At 36.5% G+C, this 22,500-nt stretch overlaps 1 protein-coding gene across 2 annotated transcripts in view; it reads left to right on the forward strand.

The window, feature by feature from the left end:
• CTNNA2 (catenin alpha 2) overlaps positions 1-22,500 on the forward strand; it is a 1,546,517-nt gene that overhangs the window by 1,164,518 nt on the left and 359,499 nt on the right. For both annotated transcript variants that reach the window (XM_074196107.1, XM_074196106.1), the window contains one exon: positions 11,413-11,493. In XM_074196107.1, coding sequence (XP_074052208.1) covers positions 11,413-11,493 — 81 coding nt within the window. The remainder of the gene's footprint in view (positions 1-11,412; positions 11,494-22,500) is intronic.

A 22,500-nucleotide genomic window follows, 5' to 3' on the forward strand; every position in this document is an offset into this window, starting at 1 on the left:
AGAAGAATTGAAGCAGCTCAGAGAAAATGTGAATCTGTAAGTTTAGAGTATCCATCTCAGGAGTTCACATGGACTATTTGTGCCTGACCTGCGGTAGAGTGTGCCAAGCTCCCATTGATTAGTCACAGTCGGACACACTGTAATTTGATTCCAATATAGTGATGTCATTTTGGTCTTTTTCTATGATGAAGGACAAGAACCAACCAACTGCTACTTTCCAGGTAAGGTCCTAAAAACTGAGGAAACAGAGATAAAAGATAGTCCTTACCCTCAAGGAGTGTCATTTAATGGAGAAACCATATGCCATATATATATATATATATATATATATATATATATGAAGCAAAAAACATAAAAGATAACTAGGAAATAATTAATAGGAGAGAGCTGAAATTAAGAGGAAATGGGAAAACCCTCCTGTAGAAAGTGGGATACTTATTGGAAAATTAAGGAAGCCAGGGAGATCAGCAATCAGAATAGAGGAGAGAGAACATTCCAGATGTGAGGGGACTCCAGAGTCTAGTGATTGTTTGAGGAGGAAGTCAAAGAGAAAGGTCTAAGAAGTATGGAAAAGTAGGAGGAAAATGTTACAAAGGGTTTTGAATACCAAACAAAAATTCTTTATTTGCTCCTGGAGGCAATAGGAAACCACTGGAATTTATTAAATAGGGAGATGACAGGATCAGACCTATTTTGTGACAACAGTGAGTGGAGAATGGATTGGAGTGGGGAGAGAATTGAGGTAAGTAGATGCCCTAGAAGGCTATTGCAAAAATTCACACATGAGATGATGAGGACAGGCCTCCAAGAAAGGAGAGAAGAGGTATATCCAAAAGATGCTGCAAAGGTGAAGTATTAGAAACCTCTTGGATATGGAAAGAGGATGACAGATATTGAGGAGTTCTGTATGACTTCTAGGTGGGAACTCAAGGACTGGGAAGATGCTGTTGCCCTCTACAGCAACAGGGAAGGTAGGAGGCTGGGAGGATTTAGGAGAAAAGATGACTTCTGTTTTGGACACAGTGAATTTCAAATGCCTCCTGTCCATCCAGTTTGAGAAGTTGGACAGGCAATTGGAAATATGAGATTGGAGGTCAGGAGAAAGGCAAAGACACTCATTTCCATAAATATAAATTATAGACAAGTTGTATAATTAAGTAATGGGGTGAGAAGGGCCTTAACATCAGGCCTATTTTAAGTGGAAACCCTTGACTTATGCTTTGAAGGAAATAGGGTTGGAGGTGTGAAAGTATTTTAGTCTTGGGGAGGGGAGGAAGCATGTGCAAAGACAGAGGAGGAGCTGCAATGTTTCTATATGCCCAAAACTATGGCTGGAACAGAGAGTAGGTGAACAGGAGTAAGGAATAAGAGACCATAGTTGAGAGAAAACCCTTATGAAGTCAGAAGACATGGATTCAAATCTTGTTTTCTCTCAATTACTTGGATGGTGTTGGTCAAATCACTTAATGTCCATGCATTTTACCTTCCTAATCTCTAAAATGAGGGAACTTGAATAGATAGTTTTAAAGGTCCCCTCCAGCTCCAGATCTGATAAACCTAAGTAGACAATCTCAGATTGGGAAGGCCTTATGACTTTATCCATTATACTATCCCGTCTTGTTTCTATTAATGTATTGAAAACTCTACTATGAAAACAGATCAGATAAAGAATTAGGGCAGAAGGCTTTCTTTTCTCAGAGGGTTTCTTGATTTTTTCATTCTCAGAGTGATTGTCTGTATTGACTATGTGCTTGGGGGGGATGGGGGAGGGAGTCAGGCTGTGAAGAAATCTAAAGCTATCTCTTCAACAACTCCAAAATCAATCATTATCTCTTTTTATGGCTGGTAATTCTGGGGGAAGAATCAGGGCAATACTTGCACAGAAGGGAAACGTGTATTGCTCACTGGTTTTCCTTTTCAAAGAAGTGATGTATGCTAAAATAATAACACTAAAAAGAAAACCCTACTCTCCCCAAAGCAGAAGGGCACTTAACTTTTCAGAAAGGGCCACTGGGGAAAAATCTGGAAATCAAAAATTCAATTGTAGGCCAAAAGGTAATTTTTTTTCATTCAAATGCATGTTTCAGTTTCAGCCTTTGTATCTGGGGGCAAATTGGTAACACAGAGGCATCTTTGAAGACTTCTGACATATTGACAAAGAATTCTTGAAATGACAACCTGGGGACTGATGAAGAGGGGGGCTGGTGAAGAGGGAAACATTTAAGAATACAAAGTGGAGCCACTGTGCCTTCCCTCTCATCAATTCCAGCCATGGAGCGGTTGCAGAATGTGTTTGGTAAAATAATGCTCAAAGACTAAAACAAATAAAGTTTAATAAACATATACTTCTACATCTCAACAGATGGCAACTCGGAGAGGAGCCTGAAGCAAAGGGAAGGCATATTCTTGCCTATCTTTTTTAATAACGGCATTTATTAAATGGCTATCCCCATAACAGACTTATGCTCAGAGGGGTAAGAAGAAGGGAGGGTGAAACTGCTGGCTGGCAGAAAAGAATATTGGAAGACTGGCCAACTAGTAATGATAGAAAAAATGGATCCCAGGGCTCAGTCCTCCCAGAGAATTCTAGAACTTAGAAAGAAATGGAGACCTTAGCTAGTATTCATTGAGCCCAATCCTCAGCTGTTCTTTGGAGAGAGGAGGAAACTGCAGTCCAAATAGGGAATGTTTTCCTTGCTCATTGGATGGATGGTCTAGAGAGGAGAATTAACTGGCCCTTAGAATAGTCTGCTTATGGGACAAATGAAGAGGCTCTATGCAAAGGCATTTCCCCAAAGTGATATAATGAATAGAATATAAATACAGTGGTGTAAGACTTTTGATTTTGTATGATTAACATCTAGGGCAGTGCAGGCACTTCAACAAGTGGACAGTCAACTAAGAGAAACAAAAAAAAAACCCAACTAGATAAATTATTTCATTAGAAAAGGGTGATTGTGGGAAAGACTCCCTCTCCAATTGAAACTCTACATCTGTTTTCAAATTTCACCTAATTTACTAGGTTTCCATTGAAGTCATGATAAAAGGAAAGTACATCAAAAAGAGGTCAATTACAGGATGGTTAGTACACCTAGAAGTCCCAGAGGTCATGAATTGGATGAGATGGTAAGATCTAATATTAGAGATGATATGAGCTATGTTTTGGAGAAAGCTGGGGGGTTTTTGAAGTGAGCAATACACATATTCTGCTCCAATCTTTCTGGATCTCAAGTGCTAGGTTTAGATTTCTTATTTCTGGCCTCTTGAGAACATATAATGCATCTTGGTGCATTTTGGGGCAAAACATGAAGCCCATATGTGAGAGACAGAGAAGGAGATAACTACAAATATTCCCCAAATAGGTTCACTGCAACCAAAATGACACAGAATGCTAATGTCATCAGGGAACCTCCATGCATACAGATTATAATACAGTAGGATGTGTTATAGGACAGTTTAGATAGCCTACTGCTCAGATCCTTTCTCATTAATCCATATAAAAAGATTCATGAGATTTTCTGTAGTAGATATCATGATGGACTGAGAGTCAGAAATCTAAGTTTCTCTAACCTTGGGCAAAGTCCCTTAAATTCTGTCAGCCTCAGGCTCCTCATCTATAAAATGGGAGACTTTAGTATCCCTTGATGCATTTGGAGATACACAGAAACACACGTGTGTGTGCACACGTGTTTAGAGCTTTGAATATCTTATGATACCATTTAAATTTTAATCATGGTGATAGGGATATCAATAATAGTAACAATGACCATAACAGAAAGAAGAAAAACACCAGCGGCACCAACAACTGTCTGGTCGATACGTTGTCCATTGAATGTTTCTTTTCTTTATTTCTATCTTCATATTTTTAAAATGCCCTCCATCCTTTTTCCTAGTTCTTATAAAATCTGATGACAGCTCTCTGGACTTTTAGAGCTGGCAGGGAATCTTAGACATTTTCAAATCTAACTTCTTATTTCACAGGAGAAAATTGAGACCCAGAAAAGTTTTAACCCCTTTTATCTGTATGTTATTGAACAGATTACTTAATTTCTCTTGGTATCAGTTTTCCCATATAAAATGTGGAGGTTATATTGAATTGTCACATCCACTTCACCTCTAAATCGATGATCCTATGATTTGGGCAAGGTCTTATAGATAGGAAATAATAACATTGGGATTTTAAACTGTGACCTCTTACTCAAAACCCAGTTCTCCTTTCACTATTTCATGCTTTCTCTCTATCTTGGAAGAGTTGGAACCAGAAAGGACCCAGGTCTTCTAACTCCTGACTACATTACATCATTCTTTTATTGAGCTTATCCTCCATTATCATCTTCTCTGAAATCTTTTTTGACCATCCCACCAATCAAACTAGAGATGCTTTCCCCCTCTTTAGAGTATCTATCCACTCACTTTGTGGAGGCTAAGAGGCAATAAAACATGACTTAGGTGGTAACATAAATGTCAATGGCATTGCTAAATGAAATCATTTATGGAATAGAATCAAATTGACTTTTTCCCAGAATTTAGAGGGAAATCTCGGTTCTCAAATACTAGAACAGCAGAGAAGAAACTTTGACAAGTCCAGTCATGGTAAAAAGATTTCAAATCCATTTCTGGTAAAATATTCTTTTAACTTTCTGAGAACCAATGTCGTAATGGATGGAGAAGGAGAAGGTCATCACCAGGATGCTCATCATGTGAAGATAAGAATTTTTTTTTCCTGCGGTAACCCACAGAATAAAGAAATTTATCAAATGATCCTTATTCCTTTCTTTTTCTCCTGCAGAAGTACTAGAAAAGAAGGGAAGATGCTAAGAATCACCAGCTTTAAACCATCTAAAAATCTCCCACTCTTTCTGTGTATAGATATATATATATACATATATATATATATAAATATATGACACACATGGATACCACATATGTAGATATATACACATATACATATAATGCACTTAGAATAGAGAGCAAGAATCTCATATAGTCATTGAATTATTGATACTGATCGATCAGTCTATCACTCGATAGATAGATAGATAGATCACATATAAGTATATGTATGAGAAGGGATATACATAGTCAAAAGTGGACTAGCCCTTGACCTTAAGGATATTCATTCTGTTTGGAGCAAGAGGGTAGGGAGAAGCACGTGAAGAGATAACCAAACACAAAATATGTAATCTTTTAAGGGAGGAAGGGATAAGGGAAAGGAGCATGATGGGTTATGGACAGGTCTCTTTCAATGTGTGGTATTGAACTCAGCTTTGAAAGAAAGTAAAGTTTCTAAGAAGTAGACATGAAAAGAGAGCATGCCAAGCATGGGGAGTTATCGACAGACCCCCACTCCCAAAGGCATGGAGACACAGTGATGAAATCTCCATTCTCCCTCTCAGTTCTTGCCATCTGTTAATCAGAATGTGTGCTGTCTCCCTGTTCCTAGGAAAACAGTAGCATTTTGTTCCTCTCTATTTTTAAAATCAATAATTCAAAGATTGGTGGTTATGCTAGTTTAAGTACTTCCTTTACTCCTCCACGACTTAGCAAGAAGTCTGTGTAAGTTTGTTGCACCCCTTCCTTCTCTCCCCTCTGCTGAAAACTCCATCCAATCTTCAGTGAAGAGCTTTTCCCATCCTCAGTGTCTCTTCAGTGACACTCTCTTGCATTTAAGATATAATGCAAACTCCTCTGCTTGACATTCAAAGTTCTTTCCCATCTGGCTCCAGCCTAACCTTTTCAGTTGATTACCCATTACTTACTACCTACTCAGGCACATTGTGTTAGAGTCAAAATTCTTACTTGCCTTCCCCTACATTGGATGTTCTGCCTCTTGCTTCTCACCCCTGCACTGTCATGTCCCCCATGCCTGCAATATTCTGACTACTTATCTCTATCTCTTAAAATCCCTATCTACACTTAAGGTTCAGCCCAAGTGAAACCTCTTTGTGCCCCCCATAGTTAGTACACTTGAACCCAAATTATGGAAAAAAATCAATTTGATTCTATTCCATAAATGATTTAATTTTGCAATGCCATTGGCATTTATGTTACCACCTAAGTTATATTTTATTGCCTCTGAGTTAAGGTTAGAAATTCAGTTTTTCTGTGAAATCAATGGTCTGTTCTTAGGTCACGATAATCTATGATCTCTGTCCCTCTAGCTTTCCATTGAGGAAGTTTGGTTTCTTAGTCATGTACCACTAACTAACCTTGCAGATGGACACGACAACAAGACAGAGGATGGGTGGTTGCTAGCTTCATGCACCCAATCTCTCGTCAATCATATTGTTTTTCCATCTCTGATGTTCCAGGTCTTTTAATCAATCATATTGTTTTCTCAATCTATGGTGCTTCCTTTTACTATAGCCACTCCTTTTGTCTATTAAATGATCTGGAAGCCCAATCTCATGGTCTTAGGTATTGATGAGGAGGCTGAGACTCTGTTTATTGGCAACTTTATGCTTTGCTAATAAATCAATTGTGTTCAGAACTTTGTGCCTCAGTTTAGCATAATTTCAATTATTACTTTGTAATAATCAATTAGTTAATCTATACATATTTATTAAATACTAAGGGCCAGACACTGTTTGAAACTGGGGATATGAAAGGGAGCAAAAAACAAGGTCCTTGCCTGCAAAGAACATATATGTTGCATGTTTATTTTATCTGTATACATTTTCCCCCAATAGAGTATATATTCTTTGATAGCAGAGACACATGTTTTCTGTCTCCATTGTCTTGTATAGTATTTCTTTGCTTTTTTTTGAACTATGATCTATCATTCTGTGGGTGTTTACTACTAATGCATATAAACACCTACCCTGAACCTTACAGGCTGTTTTCTGGAGCAGGTAGGCAGGTAGAAGTTAAAAACTAGTCTGGGATATCATACACATCCAGTGTATGTCAGAAGCTCAACTTATTTTCTTGGATCCAGGTTTATCTCTCTCTCTCTCTCTCTCTCTCTCTCTCTCTCTTCTTTATGAGGTCTTAAAGGTCTAAACAACTTTTTTCTGTCTTATATAACTTCATTAGACACTATTCTCTCTTCTGATCCTTGTGATCTACTCAATTTAACCTTTATACTACTTACTCAATGGGCCATTCCCCAAGCTTGGGATGCTCTCTCTCCTCACCTCCATTTCAAAGTCCCATCTCCACTCTGAAGGTATAACTCAGGAGTCACTTTCTTCATCAGAATTTTTCTGATCCTCCAATTTCTAGGGATCTTTTCCCCAATTACTTTGTATTCAACTTTGCATTTATGTTCTCTATTTTTATTTATACTTGTTGTTCCCATTAGAATGGAGCTCTTTGTGAATCAGAAATTTTTTCACACATAAACCTTAGTGTCTATTGTAGTGCCTAGCATAGAAAACTTGATAAATGTTTGCTAAATTAAATAGAAGTAAATTTGATCAAGCTGCTTCTTGTACTGACAACATTTTTTTTTCAGTTTAACAGTCCCAGAGTTCACACTTTGCTGATATAGCCTTTAGGAAAGCAAGGGAACCCTTCACATCACATTGAGACACTGGAGGGAGATATTTTCAGAGGATCATTATGTTTAATTAGTTATATTTAAATTAAACAAAATTTATACAACAAATTTGATAGGAAATTTACAGAATCACAGATGATAAAAGTTGGAAGGGGCATCAATGGCCAATATAAATAAGGAATCCCCTCATCCCACAAGGGTTTTCTAGCCTCTGTTTTAAGAGCCCCAAGAAAGGAAAATCTACTAGTTTGGAAACAACCCATTCCATATTGGGTCCTGTATGGCCTACATGATCCATGATGGCTCTTCAGTACTGTGCCAATTATAGGCAAAGGTCCCAAGTCAAAATCAAAGGTCTCTGCATTGTTTAGCTTGCAAATTTGAATATATATTTTGTCCAAATATTATCAGACTTTTTGAGACCACTTCTAAGGTTAGCAACGTCATTGATTTTGTTTTAGAGTTGTTTGTATCAAATCTTAAAATATTAATAGCAGGCTTTTTGTGGTGGTAAAATAAAACTGAAAACATGCAGGTACCCATCAATTGGAATGTGCTGGAAAATATTGTGGTAGATGAATGTAACAAGGGAATAAGAAGAATTGGAATTGAAATTGGAAAGAAACTTACAGGAGATTTAGTTTGATTCTCTTATTTTAAAAATGAGGAACACGAGGGACACATAACTTAAGTGACTTATGGATCAACATGTATGTAGCAATTAGAAGACTTAGCAATTAATTTCAGGTAGGAGGATATAAGATGTAAAGTTGGTTGTAACCTTGGAAACCATTTTACATATATGGAACTGATAATTATAGAAGTCAAGTGAGTTGATCAAACTTACAAAGTTAGGATCTGAACACTCCCCTCTCATCTCAGGTGTTCTGATTCCAGATCTGATACCATTCCCAGTTTATGAAGATGACTTTATAGCATTAGTAGAGGTCACATCTAGAAAAAAATGAACGTATATTAAACATCTACTGTTGAGTCCCTGTTTGGGCACAATTTGTTGAGTCCCTTTTCTGGACTCCCTCAATCTTCCCCAGGCGTATGTTGGAGGGGTGGGAGACAAGGAAGACAAGTTTCTCCCTATATTCCAAGGATTTCCAAGGTCTCTGTTTATTGAACCAAATACCAGTGCTTAAATATCCTTCCCAGTACCTAATCCACTCCCATTCCTGTGGCACTTAGTAAAACAACCTTCTGATGCACAAGGACACTCAGTGAAGATAGTTTGCATTGCTCCCACACTCAACAGTCCCTAATAATCTACTATATGACATTGTAGATATGAAAAGCATTAGAGATATTTTAAAAAAGCAAAAGAGTGAACTATTGTCATATTAAGAAAAGCAGTAAAAATGAAGACTATAGGGGAACATCTTAAGAAATACTTTAACTGATGCAGAGGAAAATGAAACCTAAAGAACAGTTACCAAAATGTCTATAGTAATTTAGGTATAAAAAGAAAGCAAAACAAAACAAAACAAAAAAGAAAAATGACACAAGACCCCCAAAATAAGCATTGGATAACTGTAATGACCACTCTGGAGAATAGATGACAGATTAAAAAGCATCTTCCCTTTAGTTGAAAAGTGGGGGGATATAGGTGTGGAATTGTCATATGAGATCATTCTATTGATTGGTTGGACTTAACTATTTTTCTTTGCCAAAGGGATTTCTCTGGAAATGACTCCAATATGAAAACAAATGCATTCGTGGCATGTATTAAGATGGGGAAAAAGTGTAGATCTGCTAGGTATCAATGGGAAAGCATAACTGGAGTTCACAGAGTCCTGAATGATCAAATGGATTTCCCTTATCCATGTTCCAGCTTTGGCTTTTAATGAGCTGCTCCCAAAGAACTATGAGTCAGGCATTCCTTCTGATAAAAAAACAATAACCAACAACAAAAAAACCCTGCAAAATCAAGATGCTGAGAAGGATGGCAGTTTGAAATCTCACCTCTGAGATCTGATTAAAAATAAAAAAGCACCATGCATCTGAGATGCCATTACTGAAAAGAGGACATTTAGAACCCTGTTGTAAGTGAATTTTAAATGTAACTCCCCAGAAACATATTATGCCATTAGGCAAAATTGATAATATGGAAACTGTTTCCATTCCTTCAAGGGATAATAAGAAAAATGAAGTGAGAGTTGGGGGTGGTAGAAATTGGGTAGCCACCCTGGATATGGATCAATCATTTGGGGTCTCTGATAAACCACTGTCAAACTAAAATTTAGATATTTAGAGAGATTGACAAAGCTTTGGAAAGCATTATTTTTAAGCAAAAATAATGTTTCTGGTAAAATTGCTTAAAGCGTTTTTTATTTCTGGAAAAAATTCAAATTCTTTTGTTCTCTTTTTAAACTAATAGAGAATTGCTTTTTATTTTTTCTGTCTACCTTTCCTCTCTCCCCACTCCCCAAAACATACTCTCTTCCTCAAAAATGGAAATTGGTTTTTACTGTCTCCCAATGGCAAAAATGTTTAAAATGGGAGAAGAATTTTTTTAACTGTACCTATTGCCTGTTACAGCCATTCAGAACATTGCCCTTCTGTCCTCAAGCTATTTGCAGCTTATTATCATGTTCAACATACCCAGTGCCTGGCAGGATGGAGATTAGAGGTTCTTAATATTCATTTCATTGCAAAACATCTCATTCAATTTCAGAATGGGTGCTGCAATATGGGGGTGTGATGGATCGACCTAAAACCTCTGAACTCTGTGGTGATTCACCTGAAATCACTTTTTGATCTGCATTGATTTGTCATAATGATCTCACTGTTGCTTTTCCTTCCTGCGAAAGGGCCCCCAAATCTCATCTTTGAGAGTGGAAAGCTACTTTGGTTTTAATATTGGCTGCCTCATGATGTTATTCAGAAAACCAAAGGAAGAATGAAAAACTCAAATCAGCTGAGTGCCTAGCCTGAGGGTGTTTGAAAAACTTAGAGAAGCTGATTACTTTTCCTTTACATGTTGAAAACCTACAGGTGTGGGCCATGTCAAGTCATATTAACCAAAGAAATATTTATTAAGCTCTTATTATGGGTCTGGAATTATGGTAAATTCTGGGGATAAAAAAGAAGTGAAATAGACAATTATTGTTTCAAGATTTGAATAGGGTGGGTGACATGGAGATATAAGATATATAGATATATATTATATATAAATTATATAGAGAGAATTGCTTTTTGTTTTTTCATATATATATATGTATACAGAGAGAGAGAGAGAGAGAAGATGGTGAGAATATTAGCATCTAAGGAGCCTAGAGAAGTCCTCACAGAGTAGGTGGATTTTATACTAAATCTTGAAGGATGTCAGCTGATCCAAGAGGCTGAAGAAAGGGAAAAAGCATTCTAAGAATGGAGGACATTTAGTAAAAGGTGAAAATATGGGGAATGTTGTGTTTGAAGAATTGCAAAAAAAGGCAGGTTTTGGTTGAATGTCTTATGCCTGAAGGAGAGTACGGTATAAGAAGACTGGAAAGGAAGAAGGGATCATATCATAAAGAACTTTAAATGATAAACAAAGGAGTTTACATTTGATTTGAAAGGATTAAACCTGTAGGAAGGCACAGGTGCTCATCGTGGGTGGGTTTGGGCATTGGAGTAGGTGTTGTGGTAATATTATGCTCTGGTACCTGAGAGCCAGATTTGAGGGAGGGAGGCATTTAGACTGGACAGATAATTTTGACCTTTCTACTTGTGGATTTAGGATCCCATGATAACTACATATATGTATAATAGAAAGTATATTTGTAGTATATATACATGTAATAGAGACAAAATTTGATATAGTATAGATTCTGCTACTCAATTTCCCATTCAATTTTTACACTTTGACTGTTTTACTATTTTGTTTTCTAAATTGGAAATTATTTCTGTTTTCTTAATAGACTGGAAGGAAAGAAAAAGGAGATCCTCTAAACATTGCTATTGATAAGATGACCAAGAAAACAAGAGATCTAAGGAGACAGGTACTGTTTGCTCCCTCAAGTGCATGGCAACCCCTGGTGATGCTGGGAATGTCCTTCTCTGTGGCAGCCAATACTAGTGGCACGATATTTGGCTCTTCCCAGTACTGGCTGCTCAGAAGCAGAATGACATTCCTAGATGCTCATCGATGCCTAAACAACTAGTTTGGAGGAAAAGAGGCACTGTGATGATCTTTTCTTTTTTGGGACTCCTGAGAGTTGCACCAAAGAGAAAGGATTATCCTTGGGCCTTGGCCTTTGCTGATTATCTATCTATCTATCTATCTATCTATCTATCTATCTATCTATCTATCTATCTATATTTCCAGCTATCTATCATGTCTATTTATATATTTATTCTTTCATGTATCGATTTATCTTATGTGTTAATTTATCTATCTTTTGAAATTGGTAAAACTATTGCCAGTAATGTCTCATCTCCCTTTTCTAACACTGTTTAACCTGTATTCTGGTGATTTCATGCCTTTCCCAGATTATTCTATATTCCATTAGATATGTCAGAGCAAACACAGATATCCAATTATGGAGGTTTTTTGGGGGGAGGAGGAAACAAAGGAAAAATATATAATGTTAGTGGTTAAGGTATCACCCGGTGAAGAAATTCCCTTTAATAATGGTGATTAACAAGTGCTTACCAACCTATAATCTTGGAAAACTTCCTGAGGGCACTAAAAGGGTAAATCTCATATCTAGGGTCACAGAGATATTATATGTCAGAAAGACATGAATACAAGTTTGCCCAGTTTGAGGTCATTTCTCACTCCACTATTTCATATTGTGTGGTGACAATTAGCCCATAGTTACAATCCTGCTAAAGTGTATCTGATGGGCTAATTCCTATTAAATGGTATTCACTGCTAATGATTTAATGTTAGCTCTGCTAGAATATTTGCATTTTAACAGGTTTATAGCATTTTAATTTAAAAGAATGAATCTCCAATATAATGGAATATGCAATGCAATAGTTGGAGTCACCTGTGCTGACTTGGAATCTGGATTTTGATACTTATAAGCTCTGTCTTTGGAGAACTTATTTTGTTTTCCTTGGCTTCTCTTTGCTTGTTTGTTAAAAAAACATTTAATAACTAACAGTTATATAAAGATTTAAGATTTTCAAAACACTTTAAATTTGTCTGATTTATTTTCATAGCAACCCTGTAAAGTAGATTCCATTATTATCATTATCTTTTTTTAAAGATGAGGGAACTCAGTTTGAGAAAGATAAATTACTTCTCAGGGTCATACGGTTAGTAAGTATATAAGACAAGATTTGCAAATCAGTAGTCTTGATTCTAAATTGAGTTTTTCTATCCACTATAATCCTGAGCAGCTAGGTAGTTCAGGGGATAGTGCACTGGTTTTAAAGTTAGGAAGACCTGAATTAAAAATTTGCTCTCAAGCACTTAATAGCTGTGTTAACTTAGGCAACTCATTTAACCTTGCTTGATCAGTTTTCATCTGTACAATGAATGGCACAAGGAAATGGCAAACTACTCCAATATTTTTGCCAAGAAAACCCCAAATGCAGTCATGAAGAGTTGGACAATAATGAAAAGATGATTGAACATCAATTCACTACAGTAAGTTCCCTTCCAGAATTAATAGCATTAATTCATATTTATAAAACTACTTACACAACTTCCTTTTATCACCCCGTGTGACTATTATTAGTTACTCATTTCAGGTGATCAAACCTTAACTCAAAAAAGATTATGAATTTCTGTTGTCGTATGGTCTTATAGTTAGGACTAAACCAAAGTTACTCGAATCCAGTCTATATAAAATACCATTGCTGACTTCAAAAGAGAGAATTGGACTAAATCTTGTTGTCTACTTCTAAGAATCCCAGACTTTAATAGTATCCATATTGGGAGGATTATCATTGGAAGTAAAGGTATACTTGGAAAGAATAGAATTTCAATTGGAAGCATCTATAACAACGATAAAGTCATGCCTCTATTTCCAAAGTTACCTCTATATCGTGCCTTGCAAGTGTTCATGTACCCTCTGTTTGAAGACCTCCAATGAGGGGGCATACATCACCCCTATATAAAGCCCATTTAACATTTGAATATCTCTAAATTCCATAAAGATTTTCCTGACACCAAGTGAAAAAATATCTCTACCACCTACCCTCCCATAACTCCCAGTTCTAGTCTCTATGACTGAAGAGAAAAAAACTCAAACCTTAGGCCAGTGAGTCATGACTTGGGAGGGATCTGTGGATAGATTTCTGGGAGTCTGTGAAGTATAATTGGAAAGAAATAATCTTTACTTTTCCTAACCTCTGATTGAAATTTACCATTTTCCTCAGTTATTTAAAACATTATCCTCAGGAGTTGATAAAGGTTTCAACAGAATGCCAAAGGGATATATGATATATACTAAACTTAAGAAGATAGATCCAAATGTAACATCTTTTGGATCAATGGAATGCCCAAGGGTTAAGAAAAGAGGCAGTAGCAATAAGTAACACCACTGAACTACCACATAGTTGCTAAGAGGAGCCAGATGAGTCAGTGTAGATAAGCTTGGAATCAGAAGGATAAATTCAAATCTATCTTCAGACAGTTCAAAAATGTGTGACCCTGGGCAAATCCCTTAACATCCTTTGGTCTCAGATTTCTTAGTTATCAAATGGGAAATCTAATAGCATCTAGATCCCAGAATTGATGGGAGGATCAAATTAAATTTTTGTGTAACTCTCAAGACACACAGGGTTCTATGTGCTTGATTATCGTTTATTTCTTTTCTTCCTATCGTTACAGTTTTCTCTTAATGAGTCTTAAATCAATTAAACAAAGTCCCATGAAGCATATACCAGAGTACAATTATTTTTGGGAGAGGTACAAAGAAAAATTAAGCAGTCCCTAAAATCAAGAAACGCCTATTAAAATTTAATCGGCACAAGCACAGGATTATAAATGCAATTAGAAGTATCTCAGAAAGCCATTCCAGGAAACGTATTATAAGCTTCCATAAGACACCTGGTTCTTGGAGAGGTGATTCAGTTATACAAAACCATTATCAACTGCTTTCTTACTGGTTATCATATAGAGGGTAGATGAAAAGATGCGACTCTGTTAGAAAAATTTCTTTAGGAAAACCAAATGAAGCTTTCTTGGGTCTTATTTTTAGTTCATAAAAGTCCACACAAGCTAGCCAGCCTGTTTAAATATACTAACTTAGGGTAAAATTCCTTCCTCCATGAATACCCCATGTGACATGCTGTCCCTGCACATTACCACAATAAAGATCCTAAAAGTTCAACTATGGTAGTTATATAACTTTCTTATACCACGGTGCCAAACCAAATGCTTTCCCTGTCCTTGGTTCTGACAGCTTCTTTCATAAGCACGAACACATACTGAGGATATTGATTTATTTTCCAAAGAGGGAGAAGGTTCTTCCTGAATGATGACCCAAAGCAAAGCACTTGTAACCTACTCTGTACCTTGCTTATATACAACTTAGACAATGCTTGTGGGTGGTCAGAATTACCCCTTTGAGGCCCTGTTAGTTTTTCAGTCACCATAGAAATAGTTCATGGTGATCAATAGATTGGATTTACTGAGAAAGGAAAGCAGACTAAGCCATTTTATAAACATTTTCAGTACTAAATGTTTCTACTGAAATAGAAAAAGAAATACAAAGAATTTTGAACTCCCTACTGAGTTCTGGTTAATTGAGGTGTTATTTTACTGTATTAAGGGGAAAATTACAACGATTAAAGATTGTCATTTGGGACTGACAGGCACATTTCCTGGGCAGTAAATTAAACCCAATATGGTGAGAAATGGCAGGCTGAAATACTCTGAGGAGTATTTTATTTGGGATTTTAAAATTGATTTGCAGGAAAATAATGAACTGCCAAATGTAACTATTATTTCTAATCTTAGAACTGCATGCACAGTATGCCCTATGTCTGAGCTATTGTCGCTGCTGTGAATCTGGAACTAAACCATCCTGGAAACAAAAGATTCTGGCTTTGTTCTTGCCTGAGTACCAAGAGGTCCACATGGTCTATGGATCACTTTGAGTGGATTTAGGGCCTACCAGCTGTCCTCCATTTTCACTGCCAGTGGCCTACCTGTTAATACTATTTTAGGCAGTATCTCTTTTTTGTTTCTATCAAAAGTGGTTGATCCTAGTTAAATATCTTTTTTGAATTAGTTTTGTTAATATTATTAGAAAACCTTACATATAGTACTATGGAAGTCTAATATAAATTCTAATAGCAAGTCTTTTTTAATACATTGTGCTCAGTTTCATCAAGGGCAACATTCTGAAGTGGAAATAACTCTGAAATTTGAGTAAAAAGATCTGGGTTCAAATCCCAACTCATTTATTACTTCTATGTTGTTTGACTTAATTATTTTTCTCTTGGGTTCAGTTGTTCATCTATATAATGATGACATTAGATTAATGGCCTCTGCAAACCTCTTCCATCATTTATGATCAAAAACCAGTAATGAAATCCAATTTGATCAGAACTTCAGTAAATTATATAGCTAATAACTAGACAGTGACAACTATTGTAAAAAATAGCTAAATTTTATTTTTTAGAATTATATAGGAAGATGGAAACTTTGGACAGCAACAAGGCCCAGTCTCTTGTCTTTAATCAGGACTATACCTAAACTATATCAGGTAGATTGAGAAGTTCTCTTTTTAAAACCTGAGAACCAGAAAGACTTCCAGCCTACTTTAGTCCTACCTGCCCCCAACATATAATTCATTGTCTTAGAATCTTAATGAATAGAAAATACTCATAAAATGTCTTGAAACTTCTGTACACAGACTTGTAGGGAGAATAGATTTAGCAAGCAGAAGGTGGTCCTTCCATAAGTTAACTTTGTCTGTTCAGAAATCTGGGAAATGATCGGATACATAAATTTTCAGAACTTTTGTCCTGGATATTTTGAGTAGTCTTTCTGCTCTAGGAGACAGGAGTGAGTGGGTTGTACTTTCTGGGCCCTCTGAGGAACTATGGTATCTGTATGAGAGATGAAGGCATAAAACTTACTCATAAGATGATATTGACTTCTAAATCTCCCCCAAGACAATGCATATTGACCTATTTCTTTCCAGATCCCCTTTAAAAGAAAGAAAAGAAACACTAATCTGTTTATTCATCTTCTGTCTCAAGACTCTCTTTAGAAGTGTTCCAAGGCATTTTATTAAAAGATATTCAAATCCATTTCCTTACACCTTTCTCTGATGGGGCCACTTATTTTTAGAATTCATTCTAGCAAATGGTTTATTAAAGAATTAATATCTTGAATTTTACTTTACCTTATAAGCACATAAAAAGTTTTATGAATGTCAGTTAAAAATAATATTAAAAACAATCAACTCCTACCTTACATTGGGTATTAGGGGATGGGACTTGTGCTCTTCCTACAGAGTTGTTCCGGTGAACTTGATGATAGCCTGGCCACAGTTCAGGGTCAGGTCCAAGGAGACCAAATTATTATGGAATATAATAAGGCATAAAATAGAATGTAAGGTCAGGATCAAAGGCATTCAGAGTCATGAAATGATGGCAGAGCTATAACCAAATTATGAGGCATTGTTGAGGATAATGTCCTTCAGAGAAAGCAATGTGTCCCCAGTTTCCTTGCTTCTTTCTTAAAGTGGTCCAAAGACTTTTAGTTTTGTACTTTTTGGTCTATATTTTGCATGTTCCAGAACTTCCATTGTCTTGTCCATACAATACCCAAGGTCCCATAACCACATTGTCTTGTGGCAGGTGAGTCTGTCTCTTCATTTCCAAACCCTTCTTTGATTCCATGCATGTCTTTGGTGAATAGGCAAACCCCTTCTCAGAGTACATAGATAACTATGACTGGACAATCTTCTCCTGCTGAACTGTTGAATACTTCCTGAAATCATTGATTACAACATTCTTTTTTTTTTTTTAAGGTTTTTTGAAAGACAAATGGGGTTAAGTGGCTTGCCCAAGGCCACACAGCTAGGTAATTATTAAGTGTCTGAGGGTGGATTTGAACTCAGGTTCTCCTGACTCCAGGGCCCATGCTCTATCCACTGTGCCACCTAGCCACCCCCTCGATTAGAACATTCTTCATGAATTCTTAGTTATGCCTTTAGAAGTATGTTAAATCTCATTCTTACAGGTCTATGATTAAAAGAAAGACAGAGAGATCCTATCAGGTCTTCATTAGAGAAGAGTGCATCTTTGATTCATAGTTAAACCTGATCCAACTGAAACTGGATTTTAGGTACCCACTCTGTTAGTTTCACCAAAGGACCATGACCCTTGTGCATAAGGAGACACATAATTATTTGATATATTTAGGTGGCTATGGGTTTTTTGGTTTGTCCTTCATTTTTGAAGAAGATCCCAACATCAGGGAGGTGATGCCATGACAAACACATGAACTGCATTTGAGTGAGGGGGTGCTGTGCTAAGTCACCAGTCTTACTTTCTCCTCCAGAACCATTTGGGTCCAGTGTCCAGATATTAATCAGGACTAATGGAGATAGCCCTGGATATAAGGCAGTCAGGGTTTAGTGACTTGCCCAAGGTCACACAGCTAATTAGTGGCAGGTATCTGAGGCTGGATTTGAACTCCTGTCCTCCTGACTCTAAAGCCAATATGCTATCCACTGCATCTAGTTCTCCTTAAGAGGCTAGGTGGTGTACTTCTGGAAAGAGTGCTAGGCCTGGAGTCAGAAAAATTTGGGATTAAATCCAGCCTCAGACATCTACTAACTGATCCTGGACAATTCACAATCTCTGTCTTCCTCAGTCACCTTATCTGTAAAATATTGTGAGAATAAAATGAGATATTTGTAAATTGCTCTATACATCTTAAAGCATTCTTAAAAGGGAGCTATTGCTAGAATAACTCACCTTTGGTGGTCATCATTATAGTGATGAGCTTCTCAGACCTGAACTATGCTATTCATTGGATAAAAGATTCACAGATTATCACTAGGCTTTCCCCAATGTATTTCCATTTTTGATAGGACCAGACAATTTTTAGCAAATCAACTTGAGATAATTGATGACTTATAGATAAGTGAAATATACTTTTTATTCCCTACATCAATTCCTTCTGTGTATATAGTATGCTATTATAGTAGCCAAGTAGGCATTGGCAGTCCCCATCTTCATCCATTCTAGGTCAAAAGAACTTCTATGTCTTGTGTTTCTTCCCTTATTTGTCAAACTAAGTGACCAAAATAAATTTATTCTAAAGAACCATTAAAAGTGGCACCATTTGTGATAGAATATATCTTAAAGTGTTAATGATCTTAAAGATGTGCATTTTAATCCAAGCTGCCTTCAGTATCTTAATTCAAGGAAATAACTCTAATGGTGGCATTTCCAGGCATCACAGAAGACCAGCAACATTGATGTATAGAGTATGTGAAACCATGGAATACTACCAATCATGCCACCTGGGCACTTAATATGCCTAGATATGTGACCAACCTTCAGGAGAATAGGATTCTAATTTCATCTCTGTCACTTTTTTTTTTGCAAGGCAATGGCTTGCCCAAGACCACATAGCTAGGTAATTATCAAGTGTCTGAGGCCGGATTTGAACTCAGGTACTCCTGACTCTATCCACTTCGCCACCTAGCCACCCCCTTTCTGTCACTTTTTAGATAACCTAGGTAAGTCATTTCTCCAATTTCATTCTTAGTTTCCTTAACTAGAAAATGGAGAAATCAAACTGGATGGTCTCTAAAGTATCTGAGATTCTCTATAGAGATTCTGCAATTCAATTTTATGCAGATAAGATATTTTGGAGGTCCAGTGCAGTAATAGAGGGAATTTTAGTCATACTGGGATGCCAGCTCCCCTAGAATTAGGGGCTTTGTGTTCTCAAAATAAAAATCAATCCATTTACATTTCCTAGTAAATTAAAATTCTCATGAAAATTCAGCATGATGTAGTAAATAGAGAGTCGTCCTTGGAGTTAGAAAGACTTAGATTAAAGTGATGCATTCTGGTTTTATGAATCTGGAGAATTCTCTTAACCTTCCAATACTCTATTCTTTCTAATACTGTGTGCCACAGAAAATGTGATGAACTGCATGTAGAAAAGGAGTTTATTAGCCAGGAATTCCCTGTACCGAGGCAATCAGACTTCTAGTCCCTAACCTTAGGCTATGACTATTATTAGTCACTTTCCCTTTAGCTATTCCTTAAGTATGAAATTCTTTCTTTCATCTCTGTACCTTTGCACAAGTGATCCTCTATGTCTGGAATACATTCCCTTCTCACCTTCAATCTGTAGCTATTTTAGCTTTCCTCAACTAGGTGTGGTCTTCTGTAGAATACACAATTCTTGATGACTGGGCAAGGCAATTTGATAATTATCTTTATAGCCTTGAAATGAAGAACAGTGTTTGATACAGAGTTTGAAGTTTAATAAATGTCTGTTGAATTGAAAAGGGGAATCAGTACCCTAATGAAGTTTTATTATTTCCCTTTAGCAGTCATAATTAATATTAAACAATCTGATTACTTACTAGAATACCTTAAAGAATGGCAAAGCTGCTACTGAGTTTTAGTCTTGCCAAATAGTCTCAAGAGCCCTTTCTCTATTTCTTGTATTTGGTATTATGACGTTCAGTCAATTGGTCAATAAACATTTCTGTGTGAGATACTATACTTATTAAGTGTGATACAAATAGAAGCAAAAGACAGTCCTAAGACATCAAAGAGTCCGTAATTTAATGAAATTCACATGAGAGATTGGTTAAGCATAAAATATTGTATGTTTGTTGTTCTTGTTTTCTCTTCCTTATTGTTATCATAGCATTACTATATTATCTACATTCTTTTAACTCAACAATCTGCCTATTTATTAGAATGCTTTAAAAAATTCAGGTTATGCTGACAAGTTTGGTTTTTGCCAGGATCCAAAGTCTTAAGAGTCCTTTATTTGCCTCCTTTTATGAGGCCTACCAGTTCATGTACTTGAAAGAAACAGTGATCTAAAAAAAAGTTTTAGTATTAGATCACTTCAAAATACACAGAGATGGGGTGTTTCTAAAATTCACAATAGGGCATTTTGGTCTCTAACATAAAAGGTTTATTTCAATTGCATCTTTTTCCCCCTCAAAATGTATTTCTTCTTGATGTTTATCACCATGACATGGACTTTTTATGGTTCTCTAAAGTGCTCTGGAGAAAATGGAAAGTGTTTTAATACTCCTGATTTACTCTTGCCGGTCCGTGGTAATTTCCTTACTGCCTAATTATAAGCCTTGGTTTAATTTACTCTACACATAATGTTTACTGATGCACATATGGTACCACATTTCAGAAAACTGTACCCAGAACAGGTATTTTTGTCAGACCTAAGCATGGAAAATTTCCTGTAAATATGGGAAATTTTGTCCTCAGTCTACTTATACAGTACAATTCAATGTTTCTAAAATTGAGCCTGAAAACGAGAATGTAATTGCTTCTAACCACCACTTAAGGAAAAGGATAAAATGGTCTTCTATATCTTATATATATATTTTCTTGAAGAGATTAATACTGATTTCATTGTTAAGTGTAAGGGGGAAACAAAGCACCTTATCTCTCATTTATCATCCTGCGGAAGAGGGAGGAGAAGAGAGGAAAGAAAGACCTTCCAGATCCATATTCCTTGAAGAAAGATACTGATTCAAGGAATAGGAAGTCTTAAGATCTTGCATTTTGCTGAGATGTTAGGGATCATCTCTATATGAATTCTTTCCTCTTCCACCTTCCCTCTCATGTCTTCCAATATGTAAAAACCAACAGAAAAGGAAAACCACACATAAACTTCCAGTCTGACAGTCATTTCCTGTGTGAAAATGATGAAACTGGCATTTAATAAGTGTTTATGAGAGTGGTTGACACATTCGAAAGAGTGTGAATTTTAGGCATAAGCTCTGAGTTTGAATCCTGATTCATCACTTATTCCCTGAATGTCCTTGGGCAAATCACATAGAGTCTCTGAATACCAATTTTCTTATCTTTAATGAAAACTTGGAGTAGATGATCTCAAAGATTGCTTTCATTCCTAAGTCAATGGTATTATTTATGAACCATGAAGGGGTGTGGGGTAAAAAGGAGTTAGCATAAAAGATGGTAGAAACAACCTATGGAAGATCAATTGAAAATAGAAGAGATGGTGTACAATTGGAATAATTTCTAACAGTTCATCCCTTCCTTGCTAACGGTTTCAAGTTATCAGCATGATGACCTAGTGAGGTTGTTTTTCTCTACTTTAATGAGAAGAATTCTTATTTGACGATATACACTATACTCAATAGCCAGTAAAGCTAGGTAATGCAGAGGATAAAGTGGGGGGGGTGTATTCTAGAATACTCATCTTTCTGAATTTAAAGATAGTCAAAGGTACTTCCTAGTTTTGTGACTTTGGGCAAGTTACTTAACTTTGTGTGCCTCAGTTTTCTCATCTGTTAAATAAACTAGAAAAAGAAATTGTAAACCGATTCAGCGTCTTTGCTGAGCAAACTTCAAATGGAGTCACAAAATACAGACATGCCAAATGGAGCCACAGATTTCAGGCACAACAACAATTCTTCCTCCTCCTCCTCCTCCTCCTCCTCCTCCTCCTCCTCCTCCTCCTCCTCCTTCCCATCCTCCTCTCACTCTTCCTACTTTTACTCAAAATTCAAGAGCCTAGGAAAAATAGTGTAAATTGTGTTCCTTCTTTTCTGGGATACTATACCTAGGACTTGGGCTTGTTTTTGTTAATGCTTCTTCCAAAAAGAATGGCCACTTGGGTTTAGACTCAGAAGCCTGTGACATTACTGTGTTCCTGAGCTTAATGGAATCCCAGAGAACAGTACTGGTTAGTTTATGACTTTGTGGGCAGTAGGAAATATCCTGAAAAGTTAGAGTTAGCCATTCAGACTGAAATAATTTCCAGTGATAAAAACCTTGCAATAGGCTAGGTGCTTTTGTGAAAACATAGCTATGATATTCCTCCTTTTTAAATCTTCATG

The sequence above is a fragment of the Macrotis lagotis genome, chromosome 1, assembly GCF_037893015.1.
Source record: "Macrotis lagotis isolate mMagLag1 chromosome 1, bilby.v1.9.chrom.fasta, whole genome shotgun sequence".
In the NCBI taxonomy this organism is placed as follows: domain Eukaryota; kingdom Metazoa; phylum Chordata; class Mammalia; order Peramelemorphia; family Peramelidae; genus Macrotis; species Macrotis lagotis.